Here is a 23,885-nt window from a genome sequence, read left to right on the forward strand (position 1 = left end):
TTGGGCCACCCTTAGCAGCAATAACTGCAATCAAGCGTTTGCAATAACTTGCAATGAGTCTTTTACAGCGCTCTGGAGGAATTTTGGCCCACTCATCTTTGCAGAATTGTTGTAATTCAGCTTTATTTGAGGGTTTTCTAGCATGAACCGCCTTTTTAATGTCATGCCATAGCATCTCAATTGGATTCAGGTCAGGACTTTGACTAGGCCACTCCAAAGTCTTCATTTTATTTTTCTTTAGCCATTCAGAGGTGGATTTGCTGGTGTGTTTTGGGTCATTGTCCTGTTGCAGCACCCAAGATCGCTTCAGCTTGAGTTGACGAACAGATGGCGGACATTCTCCTTCAGGATTTTTTGGTAGACAGTAGAATTCATGGTTCCATCTATCACAGCAAGCCTTCCAGGTCCTGAAGCAGCAAAACAACCCCAGACCATCACACTACCACCACCATATTTTACTGTTGGCATGGTGTTCCTTTTCTGAAATGCTGTGTTCCTTTTACGCCAGATGTAACGGGACATTTGCCTTCCAAAAAGTTCAACTTTTGTCTCATCAGTCCACAAGGTATTTTCCCAAAAGTCTTGGCAATCATTGAGATGTTTCTTAGCAAAATTGAGATGAGCCCTAATGTTCTTTTTGCTTAACAGTGGTTTTGCGTCTTGGAAATCTGCCATGCAGGCTGTTTTGCCCAGTCTCTTTCTTATGGTGGAGTCGTGAACACTGACCTTAATTGAGGCAAGTGAGGCCTGCAGTTCTTTAGACGTTGTCCTGGGGTCTTTTGTGACCTCTCTGATGAGTCGTCTCTGCGCTCTTGGGGTAATTTGGTCGGCCGGCCACTCCTGGGAAGGTTCACCACTGTTCCATGTTTTTGCCATTTGTGGATAATGGCTCTCACTGTGGTTCGCTGGAGTCCCAAAGCTTTAGAAATGGCTTTATAACCTTTACCAGACTGATAGATCTCAATTACTTCTGTTCTCATTTGTTCCTGAATTTCTTTGGATCTTGGCATAATGTCTAGCTTTTGAGGTGCTTTTGGTCTACTTCTCTGTGTCAGGCAGCTCCTATTTAAGTGATTTCTTGATTGAAACAGGTGTGGCAGTAATCAGGCCTGGGGGTGGCTACGGAAATTGAACTCGGGTGTGATACACTACAGTTAGGTTATTTTTTAACAAGGGGGCAATTACTTTTCACACAGGGCCATGTAGGTTTGGATTTTTTCTCCCTAAATAATAAAAACCATCATTTAAAAACTGCATTTTGTGTTTACTTGTGTTATATTTGACTAATGGTTAAATGTGTTTGATGATCAGAAACATTTTGTGTGACAAACATGCAAAAGAATAAGAAATCAGGAAGGGGGCAAATAGTTTTTCACACCACTGTGTATATATATATATACACACACTGATAGAAAATGAAGCAAATCACATGGAACAAGATAAACTACAATTATAGTGTGTTTATTTTCACAAAAACTCTTCTTTTAGTCTTCTGAAAAAGTAATCCACCTTGTTTAGTGAAACCTTGCAACTAGTCAAACGCCTGAAAGGTCGCATTTAACCAGTGATATTGAGGTGGAATGTTTCTTGATCAAGTCCCCTTTAAAAAGAACCTACCTCAAAGCATAAGTCATTGTCAGAAAATGAGCACACTTAAAACACTTTTCTGTTCATTCATTATTACCTCAGATTTTGCCAGAAGCAATGGGATAGGGCCATGGACGTGCTGCATGTTTGCATGTCACGTGTCAACATTGTGGTACGCATTGAACCCAGTATCCTTGTTTTGTCTAAAATGCAGTCAAGATTTCAGCAAACTGGCAGAATTGCCCAAGATTTGATTACTTGTGAGTGACCACACCAGGGCTTGACCAACAAATCTGATTGTTCTTTTTGAGAGACTTTATAGATCTGCCATGTATACTGCTGTAGAACCATCCAGCAGACGCAATGCCCATATCAGTCACATGATAGTGAATTACATCTTCGTACTGCAGGCCTCTGAGTATGGTGACCAGTCAGTGGCTATCTTGCCATACCTAGTACACAATCTGACCTTACAGTAGGACAATGCCAGGCCAGATGCAACTACTGTGGTCACAGTAGCCTTGAGAAATGAATGCTGATGTGCAGTTGCTGCTTTCTCTCCTGCTCTTAACTCCTTAGAGCACCTTTTGGATGCCCTGCATTTGTACACCCAGAGGTGTCATCTTCTTCATGCCAATTCCCAGCAGCCTAATCAGGCCCTTCTGTAAGAATGAGATAGCATCCTACTTTAGATTCAGAGTCTCATTGGCTATATGTGCCAAAGGTGTAAAGCAGTGATGGTTGCAAGAGACAATCACACAGTATATTGAAGAACTGCAAGACCGCTACTGTTAATATTATGTTTTGTTTTCTGTTTGTTTATTGTTAATTTTAGCAGTGAAGAGTGGAATTTCAGTCCAAGTTCATTTTTCTATTAATATAAACATAATAAACATGTATAGTATTGCAGTGGTGCTCAACAAGTTAGATCAGCCAGGGAGTCTCCCAAAGAATGAGCTGGTGTTACATCATAAACAGCAGAAGCACCTATAAAAACAGCAACTGTGCACATTCGCATGTGCTTTTTCTGTCAAGTGTGGCAAGTGATGAGCCGTCTTTTAAATGATAGCGAGCCACCTTAAAGACCCAAGAAAAGACCTGAGAATCCAGACTTTGTGTGCAGACGCTACAGAATGCAAATTGAATGTGTATGTATTTGTGTGTGTATTTGTATATGTATTTAATGTACATTGTAAACTGTTTTTAGAGCCACTGCTCTTTTCAGAATCATATCTGACAGCACTTCTTAATAATTTAAATTCCCCACAGATGATGTGCTCTTATATGCAATAATCTGTTTTGTGTGTTTCTGTGTGTGTATGTATTTATTTAGGGTTGTTTCACAAGCTTCCCCTGCTTATCTATCTGAACATGTGTATCCAGAGTGTTTATTCTCTAACAGTGGGAGTGGTTTACTCTGCAGCCAGTCATTGCATTCCTTCCACTCCAAACTGTATAGCAGTAATGAGAGTTAAAGTCTCTAGAACAGGAACTGGCATGAAGAGCTGGTGACATCATAACCTTCTTGGCAACTAAGCAGCTAACATGCTGCTTTCCAGGATGGGGGGCCCCTGTGTTTCTTGTTTTTTCAAAGAGCAGACAGCCTATCTTTGCAGCTCATTTTAAATCTCGATGGGAGAAATGTTTTTAAAGTTATAAATAGAAGTTAGAAAGTCAAGTGAGCACACAAAAACATAAATGAAAACGGACTAAATTCCAGTAATAATAACAGGGAACAAAGTTTTATTGAAGCTGGGAAATGGCACCATTGTTTAGCTGGGTGGCTAAGGTAAGCGCAAATCCTCCCTTGTTCTGCAATAAAATATTATTTGTGTTTGGTTTGTTGCTACTGATTATTTTGCTGTATTCAGATGCAGTTTTTCGTGCTGTGATGTTGATTAACAAAAGTACTTAAATATTTGCTTGTGTTATTAATGAATACATTAGAAAACTTATTCCTTCCCTTTTTAATGTTCTGAGAATTTTAGGTCAGTGGTAAATTTATGCTTGAAAAAGAAGGCATGGTGCTAGTTTTGTTTGTGCTTTTTGTATTATTTTCTACAAAGGGAGAATGCAGCACCTAAGGGAAGATTTAATTTACGCACTGAGACAAGCTCCTGCAAGATTCAGACCCAGTCACTCTAGAGACACTTAAAACTGGTAAAACAAGTCTGCCAGAGTTTTCATTGTTACTTATTTTTGGTAAAAGTGACAGTGGTAAATCTTTTTTTGTTTACAAAGTGAGGCCATGGCTGGTTATCACTCAAAGCTGTACATGCTGTATTGGCTGAATTTGCTTTTGTTTTTTTTCACTTCTGTTATTCCTTGTTTAGATAGCTCTGTTTTTCAGTATTTTGTAGTACAGCTAAGATTGAAGTATTTAAAACATACAACATGAGATAATTTTATATGAAGTGAACTTGGATATAGGAAGACTGAAGACTGAAGGCTGAAGACCAGTAATTTTTTTCTGTTAATTCTTTTGTACGTGTGCAAATTAGAATTAGACAGTGGAAAAATTCTTTCACAAAAGCAGTTTTAAACATAGCAGAAACACTAAAAATAAGAAAGATCTAAAGATGTTCTTTTAATCAGTTAGGGACAATTTTAAGACATTAGAAGCTGCTGAATAGTTTGCACACTCAACAAATTAGAATCTGAATCTGCTAAGCGGATGTAAGATATGCCCTGAGGCTGGCACGTGAGTGAGTGAGTATATAGACAGACAGAACTTTATTTGTTCCCAGGAGGAAGTAAATAATTAAAAAGTAGATTAATAAGTAAACAAATAAATATACGCACACACCAGAATGACTATAAAACAAGAAACTTAAAAAGAAAGAAAATAAAAATTCTGACTTGGCTATTGGTGTAAAGGAGACCCAGCAGTGTTTCTTGACACATTTCTGCTGAATAAAAGTACTCAGTGTTAGTGTGTCAGAAAAAAGATGTACAACATTGTTCATAATGACACTCAGTTTTTTTTTAATTCTCTCTTTCGCTACTACCTTTGAGGGTCCAGAGTACTTACTATAATTCATATTGCCCTTTAATTTGTCTGTATTTATATATATATATATTTATATATATATATATATATATATATATATATATATATATATATATATATATATATATATATATATAGGGCAGAGTGGTGGCTCTGAGGCAAAGGATCTTTTACAGAAGCTGTTTAAATAATTAAACATTAAAGAGGTGGATAAATAAGTAAGTAAATAAATACACACACACACTTTGGTCTGGACATACACCAGAATGAGTAGGAAGCAGGAAAATTAAAAAGAAAGAAAAGGTTTTAACTTGGCTGACACATTATATCAACATAATATGTTCTGTAATGACTCCCTATTGGTTCCCATCTTACGCCAGATGCTGCTAGAGTTGACACTATCTCCCTGAAACCTTGATATGGATATGCTGCTTAGAAAGTGAATAGATAGAGGGATGAGCAGAATATGATCGATACATTACAATACCATTGTCTGTTGTCTGTTGAATTTGGTGGTTGTTCAAAACATTTTTGTCAAGGTCAAAGCAGAATGCTGTGTTGCTGATGCATTTCCATGAAACAGTTTGTAAAGCCTTCGTAATTACCCAGATTTATGCCTTAATTGGTCATAAAAATGTATTCTGACCTTCAGTTAAATATCAAAAAAAAAGAGAAATAGAACTAAAATGAATAATTCATAATGAATTGTGTTTTTCTTGTCATACTAAACACATCATTTAAACATATTACTTTACTTTTGTGAAAGGATGTTTTAAAATTGTCCCTGGAAGCTAGTGAAGTGATTTATGAACTGAAGTATTATGATCTTACTTCTTAATGATCCTTGCTGCCTTGTTTTGAATCATTTGTCCTGCCATATGTGAATAGTCTGAAACACCTGACCTTAAAACAACAAATTAGCGAAACATTGTTTCCAGATCCTGGAACTTAAGAAACCATTTTCATTTCACAGTATTACTAAGCTGGTCAAAGTAGGTTTTAGGAAGCGTACAAATAAAATGACTGAAGGTTAAACTTGTGTCAAAACTGAATATCAGATGGAATTTCAAACACCACACAACCACTAACCAGGCCAGGATTTAATCACAGGCTTCTTCAACTCTACTGAATGAACCAGCCTGGCTTTCTGCCATTTACTAGTTTGCATACAGAGCGAAAAGTGTGGTGGAGGATGCCACAGCAACAATTCTGAATTTACCTTATAAACACTTGGAAGGATGAAAAAAGCACAAGATTGCTGTTAATAAATTTGTCATCCACTTTTAACACAATTCAGCCTCACATTTTAGTTGATAAACTGATTGATAAATTCCTTTTGGATTCTGGACTTTTTAATTAATGGAACACAAAGAGTGCTAGCGTTAATGACTGTTTTTCTGATAGCCTTAATATAATTATTGGGACACTCCAAGTTTTCTATCTGTCTCCTCTTCTATTTATGCAATATAACATTGACTGCAGTAGTTCAAACAAACACAGACATATCCTAAAATTTTCATATGACTCTGTCATTGTTATTTTCTATAAAACAAGGAGGACATTCATAGACCTGTTGTTGATGAGTTTGTTCAATGTCGTGGTTCCATTTACAGCGAAATACCTGTAAGACAAAGTATATGTTTGTAGATTTTGTAGATTCATTGATAATAGGTTAACCTTTGATCTCAATACAAAAACAATTTGTAGCGTGTAGAAACTTTTCTTTCTTAAAAAACTCAATTGTATAAAGTGGAGAAAATCATAATGACATATTTTTGTAAGTCCTTTTATTGAATCTGTTGTTATATACTGTATACAGTATGTTGGCTTGTTAACATTCACATTAAGAATATAAACTATCTTAACAATATTTTAAAAAATATCAGTAAATATATTTGTTTGCAGCAGACTTTTGTCACTGAGCTATATTACAGACAGGTATAAAAGAAGAGTGACTCGATTCTGTCAGTCAGTAGCCACCCTACTTTTCCAAAATATCAGCTGTTGCTATCATTCTGCAGATTTAGGTTCTCAAGAATAAAGAGCAACAGACGTAAGAACTCTTATTCCTAAAGCATTTTCAATTCTGTTGCTTGTGGGGATGCTGCTAAATACTGAATTATTATTTTGTATACTATTAAAGAAAAGCCAGGCAAAATGACACCTTATATTGGCTAACTAAAAAGATTACAATATGCAAGCTTTTGAGGCAACTCAGGCCTGAAGAAGGGGCCTGAGTTGCCTCAAAGCTTGCATATTGTAATCTTTTTAGTTAGCCAATAAAAGGTGTCATTTTGCTTGGCTTTTCTCTACATTCATAATGGCTAACATGGTACAACACCATAGTACTGTATACTGTTAAAGATAATTATGACTATTTGTACTAATCTTGAGTGTTTGTACTAATGATGACACTAGTTTTCAGTTGTTGTGTCTTTGCTTATTTTCTTGTATCTGTGTAGCAGTTCTTTATGGTTTGTGCTTTCCTGCTGCAATCAAATTTCCATTACGAAATTTAAAGTTAACCTAACCTAAAGGAACTGAATAAAATTTCATGGAAAGTCCTCCAGAATTTTTTAATATAGTGTATATGTATATATATATATATATATATATATATATATATATATATATATATATATATATATATATATATATATATATATATATATATATATATATATATATATATATATAGGTGAGCCATTTATATGGATACACCTTAATAAAATGGGAATGGTTGGTGATATTAACTTCCTGTTTGTGGCACATTAGTATATGTGAGGGGTGAAACTTTTCACCAAGCACACCATCGTTTTTCTTGTGAAATTCCCAATAAGTTTGATGTGTCACATGACCCTCTTCCTATTGAAAAAACAAACGTTGGATCCAAAATGGCCGACTTCCAAATGGCCACCATGGTCACCACCCATCTTGAAAAGTTTCCCCCCTCACATATACTAATGTGCCACAAACAGGAAGTTAATATCACCAACCATTCCCATTTTATTAAGGTGTATCCATATAAATGGCCTACCCTGTATATGTATATATATATATTTAATATATATAGTAATTATTATCCACCACATGTTTTAATTTGGCTATTTCAACTTCTGGATTTTCCATGAAGATTTAAATCTATCATAGCATCTCTGGATTTTCCTGTGTGAGGGTAATTTTCTTTCTGTTATTCTGCTATTTCCACACCATTTAGCATTTGTAAGAGCATTAACTACTTTTTACCAGGAGATTTATGATTTGGTGGGTTAGCACCAAAGACTGAAGACTATTCCTGTATTTCTGGAAGAAAGGTTGTGTAGCCATCCAGCTACTGTAGTCTTAAACAACTTATATGCATATATTTTTGTGTATTTTGTAGTTTTCTGACATGCAGATTCTATTCATGAGGTTTATTTTTCATTTATACTTCATTTGAAAGAGTTTATTTTTATTCATGTGTTTGATTTTCTCTGTTCCTCAGTAAATACACTACATATTGATTCCATTTAGTGCAATTAGTTGTTTATTCAAGTAGGGCCTAGCAGTAGGTTTGTTTTATGGTTTATGGCTTTTTTTGCCGTAGACTCCTGAATAATGTATTGCTCTTTGATTTTTGGTTGCCTGTTTAGTTTTGATCTCCTGGTTTTGACCCTTTGCTTCTCCTGACTACGGCTTTGTCTAGTCAAGCATCTCTTAATCTTATTGATTCTAATAATGATATTGAGAAACTCCACAAGTCTCTTAGCAGCTACAATTTTGTGAAAACTAATATATTTCTGATTTTGATTTCACAATGCAAAAACAAATTATGTACTTCTGTGTGTAGTTAGGTGATGTATTGATTATTAACATTCCATTTCCAACACATTCATTCTTTTTGGATTATGGAGTTAACATTGTGCCCATAGTGATACTGTCGATTACAAGTTTAAGTCACCAAAGAAATTATTGTTGGTGCTTTTGATAGTGGGTAGTAAGACTTCTATGCCTGTGTAATTTAATCAACTTTCTAATGTATGTTTGACAAAAAACAGACTTTAGTGAAAATAGCCAGAACTGAGTGATTATTAAGTGTGTCAACCAATTTAATCTGCAAAAGAACTAGAAAATATATGTTTATACTTTTAGGATTTAAAAGTAATGTGGATTGGGGAAAACATCACTTGTGTCTCCAAAAACAATTCTTGTTTGTAAAAATCTCGGTTTCTCACATCTTATTAACTTACAGGTCTTGTGAGGGAGGGCAACAGCAGCTTAGTTGGTTGTAATGGCTCTTAGCATTGTCACGTTGCTATGTTTATAAGGACAACATATGACTATTGGAATGACCGCAGAATTCAATATTTTTCATGGATTTCTTTTAAAATGTAAGTGAGTTGGTTAAACGGACCACTGTCTTAAACAGCTCCAAATCTTAAATATCATTTTGTATTAATAGTAATGTAATCAATTAATACTAGCAATCATCATAAGTAAGAGGAACAATGATATTTGCAGATTGATATTTCTAGTTATCTACATATTGTATATGCTTCTTTGGAGTCAGCTTTTTTCCTTTAATTTTTATCATTCAGACTGTTTCTTCACAGCTAGTACATTGTAGCCAAGACATTTTAACTGAAAGCATTGTCCTTTGTTAGCTCTTTTTCTCTCAAAGTAAAAGGAAAACATCACTGTTGTGCTGAGTTGTTTAAGTGTATTGTCTTCATCCAGAGACATTGTGGTTTGCTACAGATGAGCAGGTAGTCCACAGTTGATCTCCTGTCAGTGTAAACGTTTAAACTGTAAACAAAATTCACCCTTCCATCCATTATCCAACCCGCTTTATCCTAACTACAGGGTCACGGGGGTCTGCTGGAACCAATCCCAGCCAACACAGGGCACAAGGCAGGAAACAAACCCCAGGCAGGTTGTCAGCCCACTGCAGTAAACAAAATTCAGTAATTCTTTTTTTACCTTTGTGACAATTGTTAACATTTAAATAATACTGAAAGTTTTGTACCTCACTGTTTGCTTCTATAGTCTGAACTTATGGATGGACTGAAAAGATGAAATAGAGGTTCAGATGGCAGAAGTAGGGGTCAGAGAAAATATTTTATGTGGTGGCCTGAGTACTGTGGTTAGTGGAAAATCAAAATATTTCAGGCTGTGAAAATGCTGGTCAATAAAGCAGCTGATCAAACTTTTATGCACACTGATACGGCCAGACTGTCTGCAAGTTCTTTCTTAAAAGTCCTTGTCGCAAGTAGCCCAATCAAGGAAAGAGCTTTCACCTCCATTGGGATAATGTGACTGCACATAGTAGAGGTCTTAAAGATAGCGCACAACAGCTGTAGGAGTATACTGGTGACTCTTAGTAGTTGATAATGGTTACTATGCAAAAAAATAGTCTATCTGATCTCTCGAAATGCAATTTCTGAATAACACCTTTGGAAAAGTCTTTTAGTTGAGAAAGTGCAGCTATGGTTTCTAAACCTTTAAAGATTTCTGTCCATATGGATCATATATGCTGAACATATTGTTGAAATTACTGATAAACAGTGGTAGACTGATATTTGTAATATTTGTAATAATCAACCACAAACAGTGGGTGTTCTGTGATAGTCCACTGCAAAACCAACATAATGCATTTTTGAGTCGCAAATATTTTTATTCAGACGGAATTAAACAGTCCTTCTATTGTTTGCTGTCAATAGTATTTCTTTATCACCCTTTTGCTGGGGTATAACCATATTTTAATATGATTGTCTTTTTGGTTGTCTTAGTGTGGTTGCATTGCTTTACATTGCACTAGTGTACTGTTTTTGATTTGTTTGTTATTTTATTTTTAGAAATTTTATACTGTCTCGTACTTGAGGGGACTCAGGGGGAGTCCCCTCCTTTATACCAACAGCAATACCGTAATCCCTCCTCGATCGCGGGGGTTGCGTTCCAGAACTCCCCGCGATAGGTGAAAATCTGCGAAGTAGAAACCATATGTTTGTATGGCTATTTTTATATATTTTAAGCCCTTATAAACTCTCCCACAGTTTAGAAATATTCCCCGCACAGTTATACAGCATAAACCCTTTGTATTCTCTTAGATATTAGGTAAGATTCATTGAAATTATGTATGTAAACACACTGTTTATATACAGCAAAACCTAAATATTATTTTAAAGATATCGAGCGTCTCTGATATCACTTATGCTACAGACATTATGATTGACAGGCCACCAGCAATAAATACGTACAATGCAAGAAAAATTATATGCAGTAAATGTGTGTTTGCCCAGAGGGGACTGGGCGGTCTCTTGGTCTGGAATCCCTACAGATTTTATTTTTTTTCTCCAGCCTCTGGAGTTTTTTTTTTTTTCTGTCTACCCTGGCCATCGGACCTTACTTATTCTATGTTAATTAATGTTGACTTATTTTTATTTTTTATTGTGTCTTCTATTTTTCTATTCTTCATTTTGTAAAGCACTTTGAGCTACATTTTTTTGTATGAAAATGTGCTATATAAATAAATGTTGTTGTTGTTGTACAGTGACACTAAACGTACGTACATGTACTAAGTACTGTAAGTAGAAAATTAATTATGGTTACTCACCAACAATGACACGACGACTTATCCGATAACGATGAGTTTAATTTTACTGCACAACAAAAGAGAGCGTTACAGCTCTTCTAAAGGAGCCTCTTTAGGTGACTGTGTAGCACTGCCGTTGTTTTTCTTCCGGCAGTCTTCAATCCAAATCCCTAAAGCAGATTCCATCCGGACTACTGCCTTATTACGTCCACTTACAATTCGTTTTGCTCCCTGGTTAAAAGGACACTGCGACCGTAGATCTTATATTCTTTTCCTTTTTTTAAAATAAAAAGAATCGTGGACTCATTGATGATGTAATGGCATCCTGCAGCGGTGTAGCTTTTCCCTTCCTTCAACATATCCAAAACTTTTACCTTTTCGGCAGTCGTTATCATCTTCCGTTGGCGCTTGGGGATGGCCCCTGAAGCAGTAGCAGGAGCAGATCGGTTTGGAGCCATAACGAAAGGCTTGACTACGCACGAAGATAAACACAAAAGAGCACAAAAGTTAACTCTTTACACAGCAAAACACGTTGCTACTGAATGAGTGAGACGAGACTTCCTGGTTAACACCGCGGAATCGAATTCGGCGCTCTGTTGCTGAGCCAGTCAGCACACAGGAACTTATCTGCATGCTCTGATTGGTTAGCTTCTCAGCCATCCGCCAATTGCGTCCCTTGTATGAAATCAACTGGGCAAACCAAATGAGGAAGCATGTACCGGAAGTAAAAAGACCCATTGTCCGCAGAACCCGCGAAGCAGCGAAAAATCCGCGTTATATATTTAGATATGCTTACATATAAAATCCGCAATAGAGTGAAGCCGCGAAAGTCGAAGTGCGATATAGTGAGGGGTTACTGTATGCCTATTTAGCACCTCACTGTGACTGTGACAGCCAAGTCAGAATCTTTCTTTCGAATTTTTTCATCCTTTATAGTTTGACAAGGTGCTACATGAGCGCTGACCTGACACAGACTGACACCAGAGGCACACGTAAAGTAAATTAACTTTTTATTTTTCTTTGTCTGTGGGCTACGTCTTCCCCGTACCCACAGACACACAAAAGCACACGCACAAATCTACTCCTTTAAATCCTCCACGCCTCCCTGGCAGCTTTGTCCTCCTCCTTATGACTCTGACTACTCGAGTGGTAGCTGCCTGCTCCTTTTATAAGGCACACGGAAGTGCTCCAGGTGCTTGATTGCCCATTTCCGGCTGCACTTCCGGGTGTGGCGAAAACACTGTTCAGAAGGACTCAGCAGCTCCTGCTGCAGCACCCCCTGGCGACACCTACAGATCCAAACAGAGCTGCACCAAACTCCAACTCCCATGAAGCCCCGCGGGAGTCCGAGGCACCGCTGCAACCCAGGGGGGTTACCATCTAGCGTCCTGGGGGAGGTATTGGGTAGCCCATGCTTGCTCCACCGGAACACATACTGAAGGGGCGTCCTGTCCACCACAATAGTAATTCCAGAGTGTGTTCAGACCAAAGTGCATGTGTATATTTAAGTTACTTGCTTATCTACCTATTTATTTGTTATCTACCTATTTATTTAATTTAAAGAACTTCCGTAAAAAGCCAAATTTCCCCCTTGGGACAAATAAAGTTCTATCTAATCTAATCTAACCTAATCTGAGGGGAAAAGGGAAAAAGCATTAGTATACTGGTGTATACAGTATGCTTGAAAAAGCTCTTGTTGGCATACTTTTCAGATTGTGCAGATATAGGAACATTTTCTGGTGAATTTCAGGTTTTATAAATCCTATTTTTTTACACCAAGTCTCTCTGCATATAAAATGCTAATGCTAATGCTAATACTCACAAACTAATGGGGCTAGAACTTTGATCGTGGTTTTAATTGAAAGCTTATAACCTTATATGTTCTGGAAATGCAAAAAAACATATAGGTAGAGGCAACCTGGTGGGCACTTTACCTGTGGACAGAAAAGTTTCTTATAATTGAAGCTTGATCACTGCAAGCCCATCTATTGATAATCCCCCAGAACCCAGGGAATTATCAATAAACCGGATTCATAATCAAGTGTAAATTCTTATGTTTGTAAACAACATGAAGAGAGTTTACTGTTGCTTATATTTAGCCTTTTGTAGGATTTTATTTTATGACCATAGGTCTGCATGTTTCTGTAGTTTTCAAGTAAAATTAAATCCATGGAATTTATGTAATATGCTTTTACCTGGAACAGATGGAGATTTAAGCTGTTTAAACAAAATGATTGTGACAACATGGTGCTGATGTCGGTAATCTCTCAGGATGCAAAAACACAGTATACATATGTAAGGAATGATGAAAATGGATCTTTAAGTTTGGAAGTGTGTTGCTGCTACTCTTTCTTTGCATAGTATGGTATTACACAAATGTTAGACAAGGGTGGAACAGAACTTTTTGTAATCAAATATTTGCTGTATTTACTACCAAATAAGGATACACCCAGATACATATAAATATCACCAACTGGTTTTGTTTTATACAGCATTGTATGCAGTAAATACTATCTGAAGCTCATTTGCAAAGATTGCGACATTGTAATGGAACATAGGCAGATTAATATTAGCTAAGTAATTTTGTGATTAAAACATTTACATTTTCACTTTCTGAAGAACACCGTAATCCGTTAGTTTAACTGTTGGTGAAAGCACTGTATGAAGCATCGTAATTTACCTCAATCATCAGTTATTTTACTTTCAAAACTGGGGAAGATTAGAATAAGCTAGCAATTGTTGGGCAAACTGTGTTTTTTTTTTCCTGGAACTGATTAAAAAATTGTAAAAGTTAGAAGACTTATTTTCATAATTTATCAAATGTTGCTCTGATGCCAATTTTTGAAGAAAAAAATTATTTTATTATTTTTTTAGAAACTCTTTTTAAATGTAAAATTTTCTTTGGAACGAACAATGCCCTTATGAACCTCATAATACTACTTGTTGCTAAGGGACACGTAGAAAGCAAGAAAAATCACTTAAGCTGGATTTATAATAAATGTTACTTAACATCACGGTGGATTGCTACAGCACTATTTCTTTGCAAAACAGCTTGGTTTAATCCTACTGCTCACAAGAAATGCTTTTATAATACTTCATTGGCATTTCAAAATCCTCTGAATTAAAATTTTAAGTTGTCTTAAAGAAACATTTTTATTTTTTAGTTTGTTAAACTACTTCTATCTTGCGTGGGTGTGTGTGTGTTTCTAAACCTACCAACAATAATTAATTATTTTCATCAAGGGGAAGAAACATTTTTTTATTCTTAGAATATAAATATTAGGTATGTATTGCAATCATGTTTCACAAGATTTTAGGTGACAGCATAGATGAAATTTAGTCACTAACAAAACTTTTATCTAAAGGCTTCAGAGTTTAAACCACAGTGTGGAAGCTTCATTTTATACCTTTTGACTCAATATATGTACTCCTAAAACAAATTATGGTGCTGTTTAAAATAGAAAATTAAGTGAAATTAAGACATCTTGAGTTTTTATTTGCCTTTTGAAATTTCCTTTAATGGATTAGCAGTACTGACTGCCACATGGGACTAAATATATTAGCTGGAAGTGGTAGACAATTCACACATAAATCATGTTCCTCTTCTAGATGAACATTGTGCACAACCTTTACACAAAATGTCTAGAAATGCAGTAGCTAAAAGAGGAAATACAATTCCAAAGGATTTACTTACTTTGTTTTTACATTTGGAGGTTTATTTGCTTAGGTAAGCATTTCATGTCACTTCTCAGTGCTGTCTGAACAGTTTAGTGCATTCAGAAGTGAAGAATGTATCCATTGCTGATGATGAAATCATGGTCTATTTTGATATTACGTCGTTATATGCTACAATCCCAGTTCATCATGCCACAGAGACTTTTATGACAAAACTAAATAATGACAACACCATAGCGGCATGAACAAATCTGACAACTAAGGACATAATGTATCTAATATAACTTTGTCAAAAAACCCACTTCCATTTTAATGGAAAATACTACAGAAAGAAGACATGCCAAATGGGATCTCTGTCATCAGGACTCTTAGCTGAACTGCTTATGCAGCAGTTTTTAAGCCTGGCTCTAACTCAGTTCAGACTTAAACTCTGGATACACTACATCAGGGCTATTCAATTGGCGGCCCGCGGGCCACATGCGGCCCAGAATCAACCTCCGAGTGGCCCAGCCCGTGGTTCCGCCCATAGATAATAAATTAATATATATTATTCATAAATTGTTATTTAATATAATTTAATATAAATATATATTATATTAATATAAATATATAGTACTGTATATTAAATATAAAGTATTTATTATGTCTATGGTCCTGCCAAAAACACGCATTCCTACGTAAATTACGTAGCCTGCAACACGCAAACAATGCAGAGCGTGCCGGTAGTAGCTTAGATTACTATCAATATGTCTTTCTCAACACTGAAACGTAAAATTGCCAATGAAAACCGTAAGTTTATCCCTGCCTGGACTGACAAATACTTGTTTATTTTACCGCCACATCCAAACGCTAAACCAATGTGTTTAATTTGTAATGAGTGCGTTGGAGTATTTAAAGATTACAATGTGCGGAGGCATCATGTTGAGAAACACCACATTTTTCGCACCAATTTTCCAGAGGGATCTCAAGAGAGGGCTGCAAAAGTGCAGAGTTTGATTGCATCTTACAACCCGGAGCAGTACTACCATGGTGTGGTCATTTACAGCCCAAGAGAGAGCTACTGCAGAATCCCTTCGTGTTTCCTGGATACTGGCAAAAAAGAAAAGACCATTCACAAATTTTGAAACTGTGAACGACTGTATGCTGGCTGTCGTGGATGAGGTGATAAATGATGATAAAATTAAAATGAGCGTGGTATCTGCTATAAAAAACATACCCCTGTCAGATACTTCAAACATTCGTAGGGTTGAAATTCTTGCTGCAGATGTGTATGAAACTTTGTTAGGAGACCTGATGAAAGCTGATACTATGTCTATAGCAGTAGATGAGTCCACAGACAAAACTGATACTGCTCAGTTGTGCATATATGTCCGTTTTTTTGATGGCAAATGCTTCCGAGAGGAGCTGCTCGGCCTACTGCCGTTAGAAGGACACACAACTGGCGATATAGTCTTTGGGAAAATTTCCGCCTTTTTTAAAGACAGTGGTCTGGATATGAAGCGTGTGTGCATGCTTGTGACAGATGGGACTCCGTCCATGACAGGGAAAGTGAATGGTTTGGCAGCACGTTGGTCCGCTGTTGCACCTCAGTTGATCTCCTTACACTGCATTGTGCATCAGGCGGTGTTGTGCGCAAAACTAAGCGGGGCGCTCAAAACGACAATGGACAGCGTTATGGCTATAATTCATTTTATTTGCTCCACATCAAGCCTCTAGCACCGCTTATTCCGCATGCTGCTGTCAGAAATGTCTGCCGAGCACCACGACCTTCTTTTGCATAATGACATGACGTGGCTGTCCAAAGGCAAAGCACTGGAGCATTTCTGCGGTCTCAGAGAAGAGATCATAACTTACCTCCGCGGCAGCAAGCAAAAAAAGGCAGAAACGCACTTGAGTCGCATACTGGACGACAACTTCATGGCCGATGCCTGCTTTCTGAGCGACATATTCAAACACCTGAACGATCTCAATTTGGGACTACAAGGCAGAGACAAAACTGTCATCGACCTTGTGGAACAGATGCACATTCTAAGTTAAACTGGACCTTTTCGCAAATGATTTGAGCACAGGCCGAATGCTGCATTTTCTGACACTTCGCAAATGCATCTCATCCCCTGCACAAATCACGGATGTGATGACAGGTTTCATTGCGATGTTGAAAAATAACTTTGCTGGTCGATTGGATGGACTTGATCTGCCCACAGAGTTGGCCGTTTTTGTCAGAGACCTATTCACTGTTGCAATAGAAGGGGACTTATCCGCCATAGCTAAGAAACTGGTCCCTTCCATTGACGAGGGGAAATTCACTCTCGAACTTGTTGACATGCAGTCATCTGTAACCATGGCACTGGAACTTTCCACTAACGGGCCTGCAATGTTTTGGACTAATGTCAACGCACATCAGTTCCCTAACATTAAGAAAGTAGTGATCGTCATGCTCATTATGTTTGGATCAACATATACATGTGAGTCAAGTTTTTCACACATAAACTCCATAAAAAGCAACTCTCGTTGCTCCCTGACTGACCATACTCTCCACCAATGCCTTCGAATTGTATTGACAACTTGACAAATTACGAGCCTAAAGTCACTGCTCTTGTTCAAAACAAAAAAATGTCACTTCTCCCACTAAGTCAGCAGGGTAACTGTAGCCTACAATACATCAATATAATGTGGGATGTGTAACAGAGGCATGCCTAATCACACATGGTGATTTAAAATATGTTCCCTCAGTGTTGTTATAGTTGTGAATACTGTGCACTTTTTATTTTATGCACTTTGAGATGTTCCTGGGTCAAATGTGTGCAAGTTGTTTATTTTGTTTCAAAAGGAAACAATGTTATTTCTAATAGCCTACTACTGTGCACTATTTTGTTTTATGCACTTTGTGATCAGATAGGTCAGATATGTAGCCTAGGTCAGTTTTTTTCTTTTGTAATTGGAAAAAATAGGAGCTACCTCAGATTCTGTTAATTCAGCTCTTTTTGTATGCACCTTTTGCTCTGCAAACTGACCAAAGTTAAAAGAGAAACAACGAATAAACCTTATGTTTTTCAATAAATTTGTTTGTGTTGGTTTTAAAATTTGTCATTACGAGCTGCTTTGCCGCTAAAATGACTGGCCCAGCTAACCTTATTGGTTTGACAATCTGGCCCAACTGAATTTGTAATTAAATAGCCCTGCACTACATCAATGACATATTTGTCATATTAATACAGTGGAATGCAAAAGTTTGGGCAACCTTGTTAATATTCATTATTTTCCGGTATAAATCGTTGGTTGTTACGATACAAAATGTCAGTTAAATATATCATATAGGAGACACACACAGTGATATTTGAGAAGTGAAATGAAGTTTATTGGATTTACAGAAAGTGTGCTATAATTGTTCAAACAAAATCAGGCAGGTGCATAAATTTGGGCACCGTTGTCATTTTATTGATTCCAAAACTTTTAGAACTAATTATTGGAACTCAAATTGGCTTGGTAAGCTCAGTGACCCCTGACCTACATACACAGGTGAATCCTATAATGTGAAAGAGTATTTAAGGGGGTCAATTGTAAGTTTTCCTCCTCCTTTAATTTTTTCTGAAGAGTTGCAACATGGGGGTCACAAAACAACTCTCAAATGACCTGAAGACAAAGATTGTTCACCATCATGGTTTAGGGGAAGGATACAGAAAGCTGTCCCAGAGATTTAAGCTGTCTGTTTCCACAGTTAGGAACATATTGAGGAAATGGAAGACCATAGGCTCAGTTCAAGTTAAGGCTCGAAGTGGCAGACCAAGAAGGATTTCAGATAGACAGAAGCGACGCATGGTGAGAACAGTCAGAGTCAACCCACAGACCAGCACCAAAGACCTACAACATCATCTTGCAGCAGATGGAGTCACTGTGCATTGTTCAACCATTCGGCGCACTTTACACAAGGAGATGCTGTATGTATTTCTGCAAAAGGCGGATCTACTAAATATTGATTTCATTTCTTTTTTGTGGTGCCCAGATTTATGCACCTGCCTGATTTTGTTTGAACAATTATTGCACACTTTCTGTATATCCAATAAACTTCATTTCACTTCTCAAATATCACTGTGTGTGTCTCCTATGTGATATATTTAACTGACATTTTTTATCGTAACAACCAACGATTTATACAGGAAAATAATGACTATTAACAAGGTTGCCCAAACTTTTGCATCCCACTGTAAATAACCAGCTGAATGAATTCTATAGCCACATCAACTCAGTACTCCCTGCAATACAATTCACAATGGAAAAAGAAATGAACGGATGCGTCAATTTCCTTGACATTTCCATCGAAACAGGTAACCACTCCAGTTTAATTACGAGTGTTTATCACAAGGAATGTTATGCAGACAAAATACTACACTTTTTTCAGCAATCACCCTTCATTGCATAAACAGAGTTATATTAGGACTTTGTTCAAAATTAACACTCATTGTGACACAATGGACACAAGAAAAATGAAAGATGTCATCTTTGTCTTTTCATATCAAATGGCTACTCTAAGACATTTATTAAACAATACCTGTATAGGAGATGCCCCAGACCTCAGCAAACAGTCAACTCCAACTTATTTTATCAATGCACTTAACGCCTCCTCTCTTATCATTGTGGCATCTCAGAAAGCAGAGCATGTGTCCTGTCCAGATCTGGGACCAAGATAGCGCTCAAACCAGGAAACACTTTATGGACCGTTCCTTTCAAATGCCAAAAGCAAAAAATCAACCACAAAGACAAGAAACACAGTTTACAGCATTCCATGCAATGCATGTCCACCGGTATACGTGGGGCAAACATCTAAAATGCTTGCAACATGTATGCAGGAACAATGCAATGCTGTCAGAAGGAAGGACCCACAGTCTCTTATTTACACACATACAAGTTCCACTGGACACATGTTTTACACCGGGAAAGCAAAATTCAGGGCCAGTACCAAGAGTGCCAGAGACCTGGCTGAATCGTGGCTCCCTAATAAAAACAGCCATTAACAGACATTTGGAGGCTTAAAAAGAACATCCAAATAATAAAAAAAAATTTTAAGACCAACAGCTTCCGAACCTCACCTTATTAATCCATCCTCCCCCTTACAACGACCCCCCACTCCCCACCCCTCATTCACTATACATTGCCTTTGATTGCTATATGTCTATTCCTCTGATGATGACACCTGGTAGGTTGTCGAAAGCTTAGGGAAAAAAAAACCAAACTGTTTTAAGATAGGTTAGTCATTTTCAACGTTTGTGGATCTCCAGCTACAAATTGAGAGGTGTATACAATTGTTGTCATCAATAGAAAATGCAATTTGTTATTTTAGAAAGAGTGTTTTGGCTTGTCAGCTGTTTTCATTTTTAAACTGCCATTTAAGAAATTCCATTATTGTGAAAATAAATTAACAAATCAAGGAACTCTTATGTGTTTTCATTTCACTAATGATATTCTTGCTCCTTTTACTGATGTTACATTTATTTTTTTGATTTTAACAAAACTGAATAACTAATGTCTAGCAAGCTTAAGTTGACATTGGCCAGAGTAAATTATATTTTTTTTGTCCAGTTCAGCTTCCTTTGTAAGAACCTGCTTCTTTATAATTAATGTACAAAAACAAAAACTAGCGAAATCAGAATCCTGTAGAAATATAATATCCACATGTACTGTTTTGATATAGACACACACTTTGTATTACAGAGTGAAGAAAAGTAGCTAAAGCAAAGTCAGTAACAAATTTTGGGTCTGTCAGATATACAGGGTGAGTCAAAATTATGTTAACACTAATGGTACTTCTATGTATATACTTATATACAATTTTTGTGGACAATTTATTTGCCACATATGGTACATGTGTTGAACATGATAGCGAACAGGTTGAGACATTCCTGTAAATAATCTTGCACATATGAAGTATGCTTTGTAAATAAATTGTTTCCATCATTTTGACTCACCCTTTATACTCTCTAAATCTCTATCTATATATAATATATATAGTGTACTGTATATATATATATGGAGGAGTTGGTCTGTGATACGGTTTGCATATTTGCAGCTGGAGATCCACAAAGGGAGAAAAATGAATCACGTATCATAAAGTAGTTTTTATTCCTGAGCTTTCAGCCCCTGCCAGGGTCCTTCATCAGAGGATAATGCTTAGACTTACAAGAATCAAAGGCAATATTTAGCAAGGTGGTAGAGGTAGAGGTGGCTACGTCAGTGTGATCGGGGGGGGGGTAAAGTTTTATTTATTATGAACATGTTCTTCTTACGTTTGCATATGCTGGATTTATGTCCAAGTGTCTGTTGATGGCGTTCTCATTTGATAGCCAAGATTCGGCTCTCTGGCATTTTTAGTACTGGCCTTGAATTTTACTTGTACAGTACATTGTCCCAGTTAAATGTATGTCCTGTTGATTTAGTATGCATATATATATATATATATATATATATATATATATATATATATACAAAATGTAAAGAGAACATATACACTGCACCAAGGCTCTGTGCTTGAGAACAGATCCAATGAGTAATCACTGTTAGAAGATACAGCATAAGAAAAAGTATGTTAAATGTATTCTTGTTTTTGTTTTTTTTTCAGTTACCGAAACAGAGTATTTCTTATTTCTAACATTCATATATGTCCTCCTCCTCATATTATTCACCACCCACCCCCTCACTCACACAAATAGTTTATACCATTTAGCAAAAGTATGTGAAGCTTATTGTCAGTCTGTCAGATGCTCTTGACACACAGTCATACACGTAACATCCAGCCTGTAATGAATCAACCTAATATACCACAGTCAAGAGGTGTACACCCAGGCATTGCAGAGTTTGTTGTGGAGTTCCTCTAAGAGCAGTGACATAGACATGTGTTGCTTTGTCATATGTCCATGTGAAGAGGAAGTGTTAAATGAACCCTTTTGTGACATTCTAAGTTGAATGTCCTTCCTCACAATGTTTTTTTTTATCTCTCTTAAAATTCCTTAACAGCCACTGATTAAAAGAAGAGCAGTAGCTATTCAAGCTACAGTATAACTAAACTCAAGACACTGAGTGAATAAATAAAGTGTATTCAGCCTAAGCTTTTCTTAGTCTCTCTTTTCATATCCCTAAGCTCAAGGTAAAAGAGTTAAAAATAATTCACTTTATTTTATTAAAATTATAAATGTCAACAATTTTTTGTTTCATTGATTTCTTCTTTTTAATACATGGTTTAGAGCACAAAAATGGCAGATTATCTAGCCCTAATTTCTGAAGGCATTGGGCATCATTTGAGTGTTTTGGATAGCCTGCTTCATCAGCAATGCTTTAATGACAGGACAATTCTTTCCTGTTTGGATAATGGTTATTTTAAAACGAAGCAATAGGTGATGTTTTTTAATACTGTAATTGCATCCTAATTACAAAATACCCACCTATTTAAACTTTTTCTTAGAGTGCTGAAATGGGGATTCTGGCTGATTGTTGTCTATCCATCCATCATGCTACTGGATTTGTTTTCACATTACTTAGAGTAGTTTGATATTGTATTATAGTGCAACTAGGTAATATCATCTATATGCTACACCAATCCCTCTCCCACTTGGACAGAGGCAGTGGTGCTGTAAGAATTATGTTTCTGGACTTCACTAGTGCCTTCAACACCATACAACCTCTGCTCCTTAGGGACAAACTGACAGAGATGGGAGTAAATTCACACCTGGTGGCATGGATCGTGGACTATCATACAGACAGACCTCAGTATGTGCGTCTCGGGAACTGCAGGTCTGACATTGTGGTCAGCAACACAGGAGCGCCGCAGGAGACTGTACTTTCTCCGGTCCTGTTCAGCCTATATACATCAGACTTCCAATACAACTCGGAGTCCTGCCACGTTCAAAGGTTCGCTGATGACACTGCTATTGTGGGCTGCATCAGGAGTGGGCAGGAGGAGGAGTACAGGAAGCTAATCAAGAACTTTGTTAAATGGTGCAACTCAAACCACTTACACCTGAACACCAGCAAGACCAAGGAGCTGGTGGTGGATTTTAGGAGGCCCAGGCCCCTCATGGACCCCGTGATCATCAGAGGAGACTGTGTGCAGAGGGTACAGACCTATAAATACCTGGGGGTGCAGCTGGATGATAAATTGGACTGGACTACCAATATTGATGCTCTGTGTAAGAAAGGTCAGAGCCGACTATTCTTCCTTAGAAGGTTGGCGTCCTTCAACATCTATAATAAGATGCTGCAGATGTTCTACCAGACGGTTGTGGCGAGTGCCCTCTTCTACACGGTGGTGTGCTGGGGAGGCAGCATAAAGAAGAAGGACGTCTCTGGACAAACAGGTGAGAAAGGCAAGCTCAATTGTAAGCACGGAGCTGGACAAGTTGACATCTGTGGCAGAGCGACGGGCACTGAGCAGGCTCCTGTCAATCATGGAGAATCCACTGCATCCACTGAACAGTGTCATTTCCAGGCAGAGGAGCAGCTTCAGTGTGCTGTCACTGTCCTGCTCCACTGACAGACTGAGGAGATCATTCCTCCCCCACACTATGCAACTCTTCAATTCCACTCGGGGGGGTAAACGTTAACATTATTCAAAGTTATTGTCTGTTTTACCTGCATTTTTATTACTCTTTAATTTAATATTGTTTTTTGTATCAGTATGCTGCTGCTGGATTATGTGAATTTCCCCTTGGGATTAATAAAGTATCTATCTATCTATCTATCTATCTATCTATCTATCTATCTATCTATCTATCTATCTATCTATCTATCTATCTATCTATCTATCTATCTATCTATCTATCTATCTATCTATCTATCTATCTATCTATCAAATATTACAACGTATTTGCATTTTTCATATTTATCTTGTCAACAATAGTTGCATCACTAAGTTTTTTGCAACTCTGGTAAACTCTCATGCTATATCTATTCTTTTGTGTCCACAAAATACTTAACAAGAGTAAGCAAAGCATGACATTGCAATCAGTTGTGTTACATATAGTTTGTATTTTAAAGTAGATATTGTCAATATAG

General features: G+C 37.0%; 1 protein-coding gene across 5 annotated transcripts in view; it reads left to right on the top strand.

Annotated features, from left to right (window-relative positions):
- tbc1d1 (TBC1 (tre-2/USP6, BUB2, cdc16) domain family, member 1) overlaps window positions 1–23,885 on the top strand; it is a 294,800-nt gene that overhangs the window by 66,468 nt on the left and 204,447 nt on the right. Inside the window, exon 1 of one of the 5 annotated variants that reach the window (XM_039751286.1) lies at window positions 3,097–3,376. The exons of the other annotated variants lie outside the window; for them this stretch is intronic. Coding sequence (XP_039607220.1) covers window positions 3,347–3,376 — 30 coding nt within the window. The 5' untranslated portion in view covers window positions 3,097–3,346. Of the gene's footprint in view, window positions 1–3,096; window positions 3,377–23,885 lie in introns of those variants that run through there. 5 annotated transcript variants of the gene reach the window in all.

This window comes from Polypterus senegalus, chromosome 4 (genome assembly GCF_016835505.1).
Source record: "Polypterus senegalus isolate Bchr_013 chromosome 4, ASM1683550v1, whole genome shotgun sequence".
NCBI lineage: Eukaryota > Metazoa > Chordata > Cladistia > Polypteriformes > Polypteridae > Polypterus > Polypterus senegalus.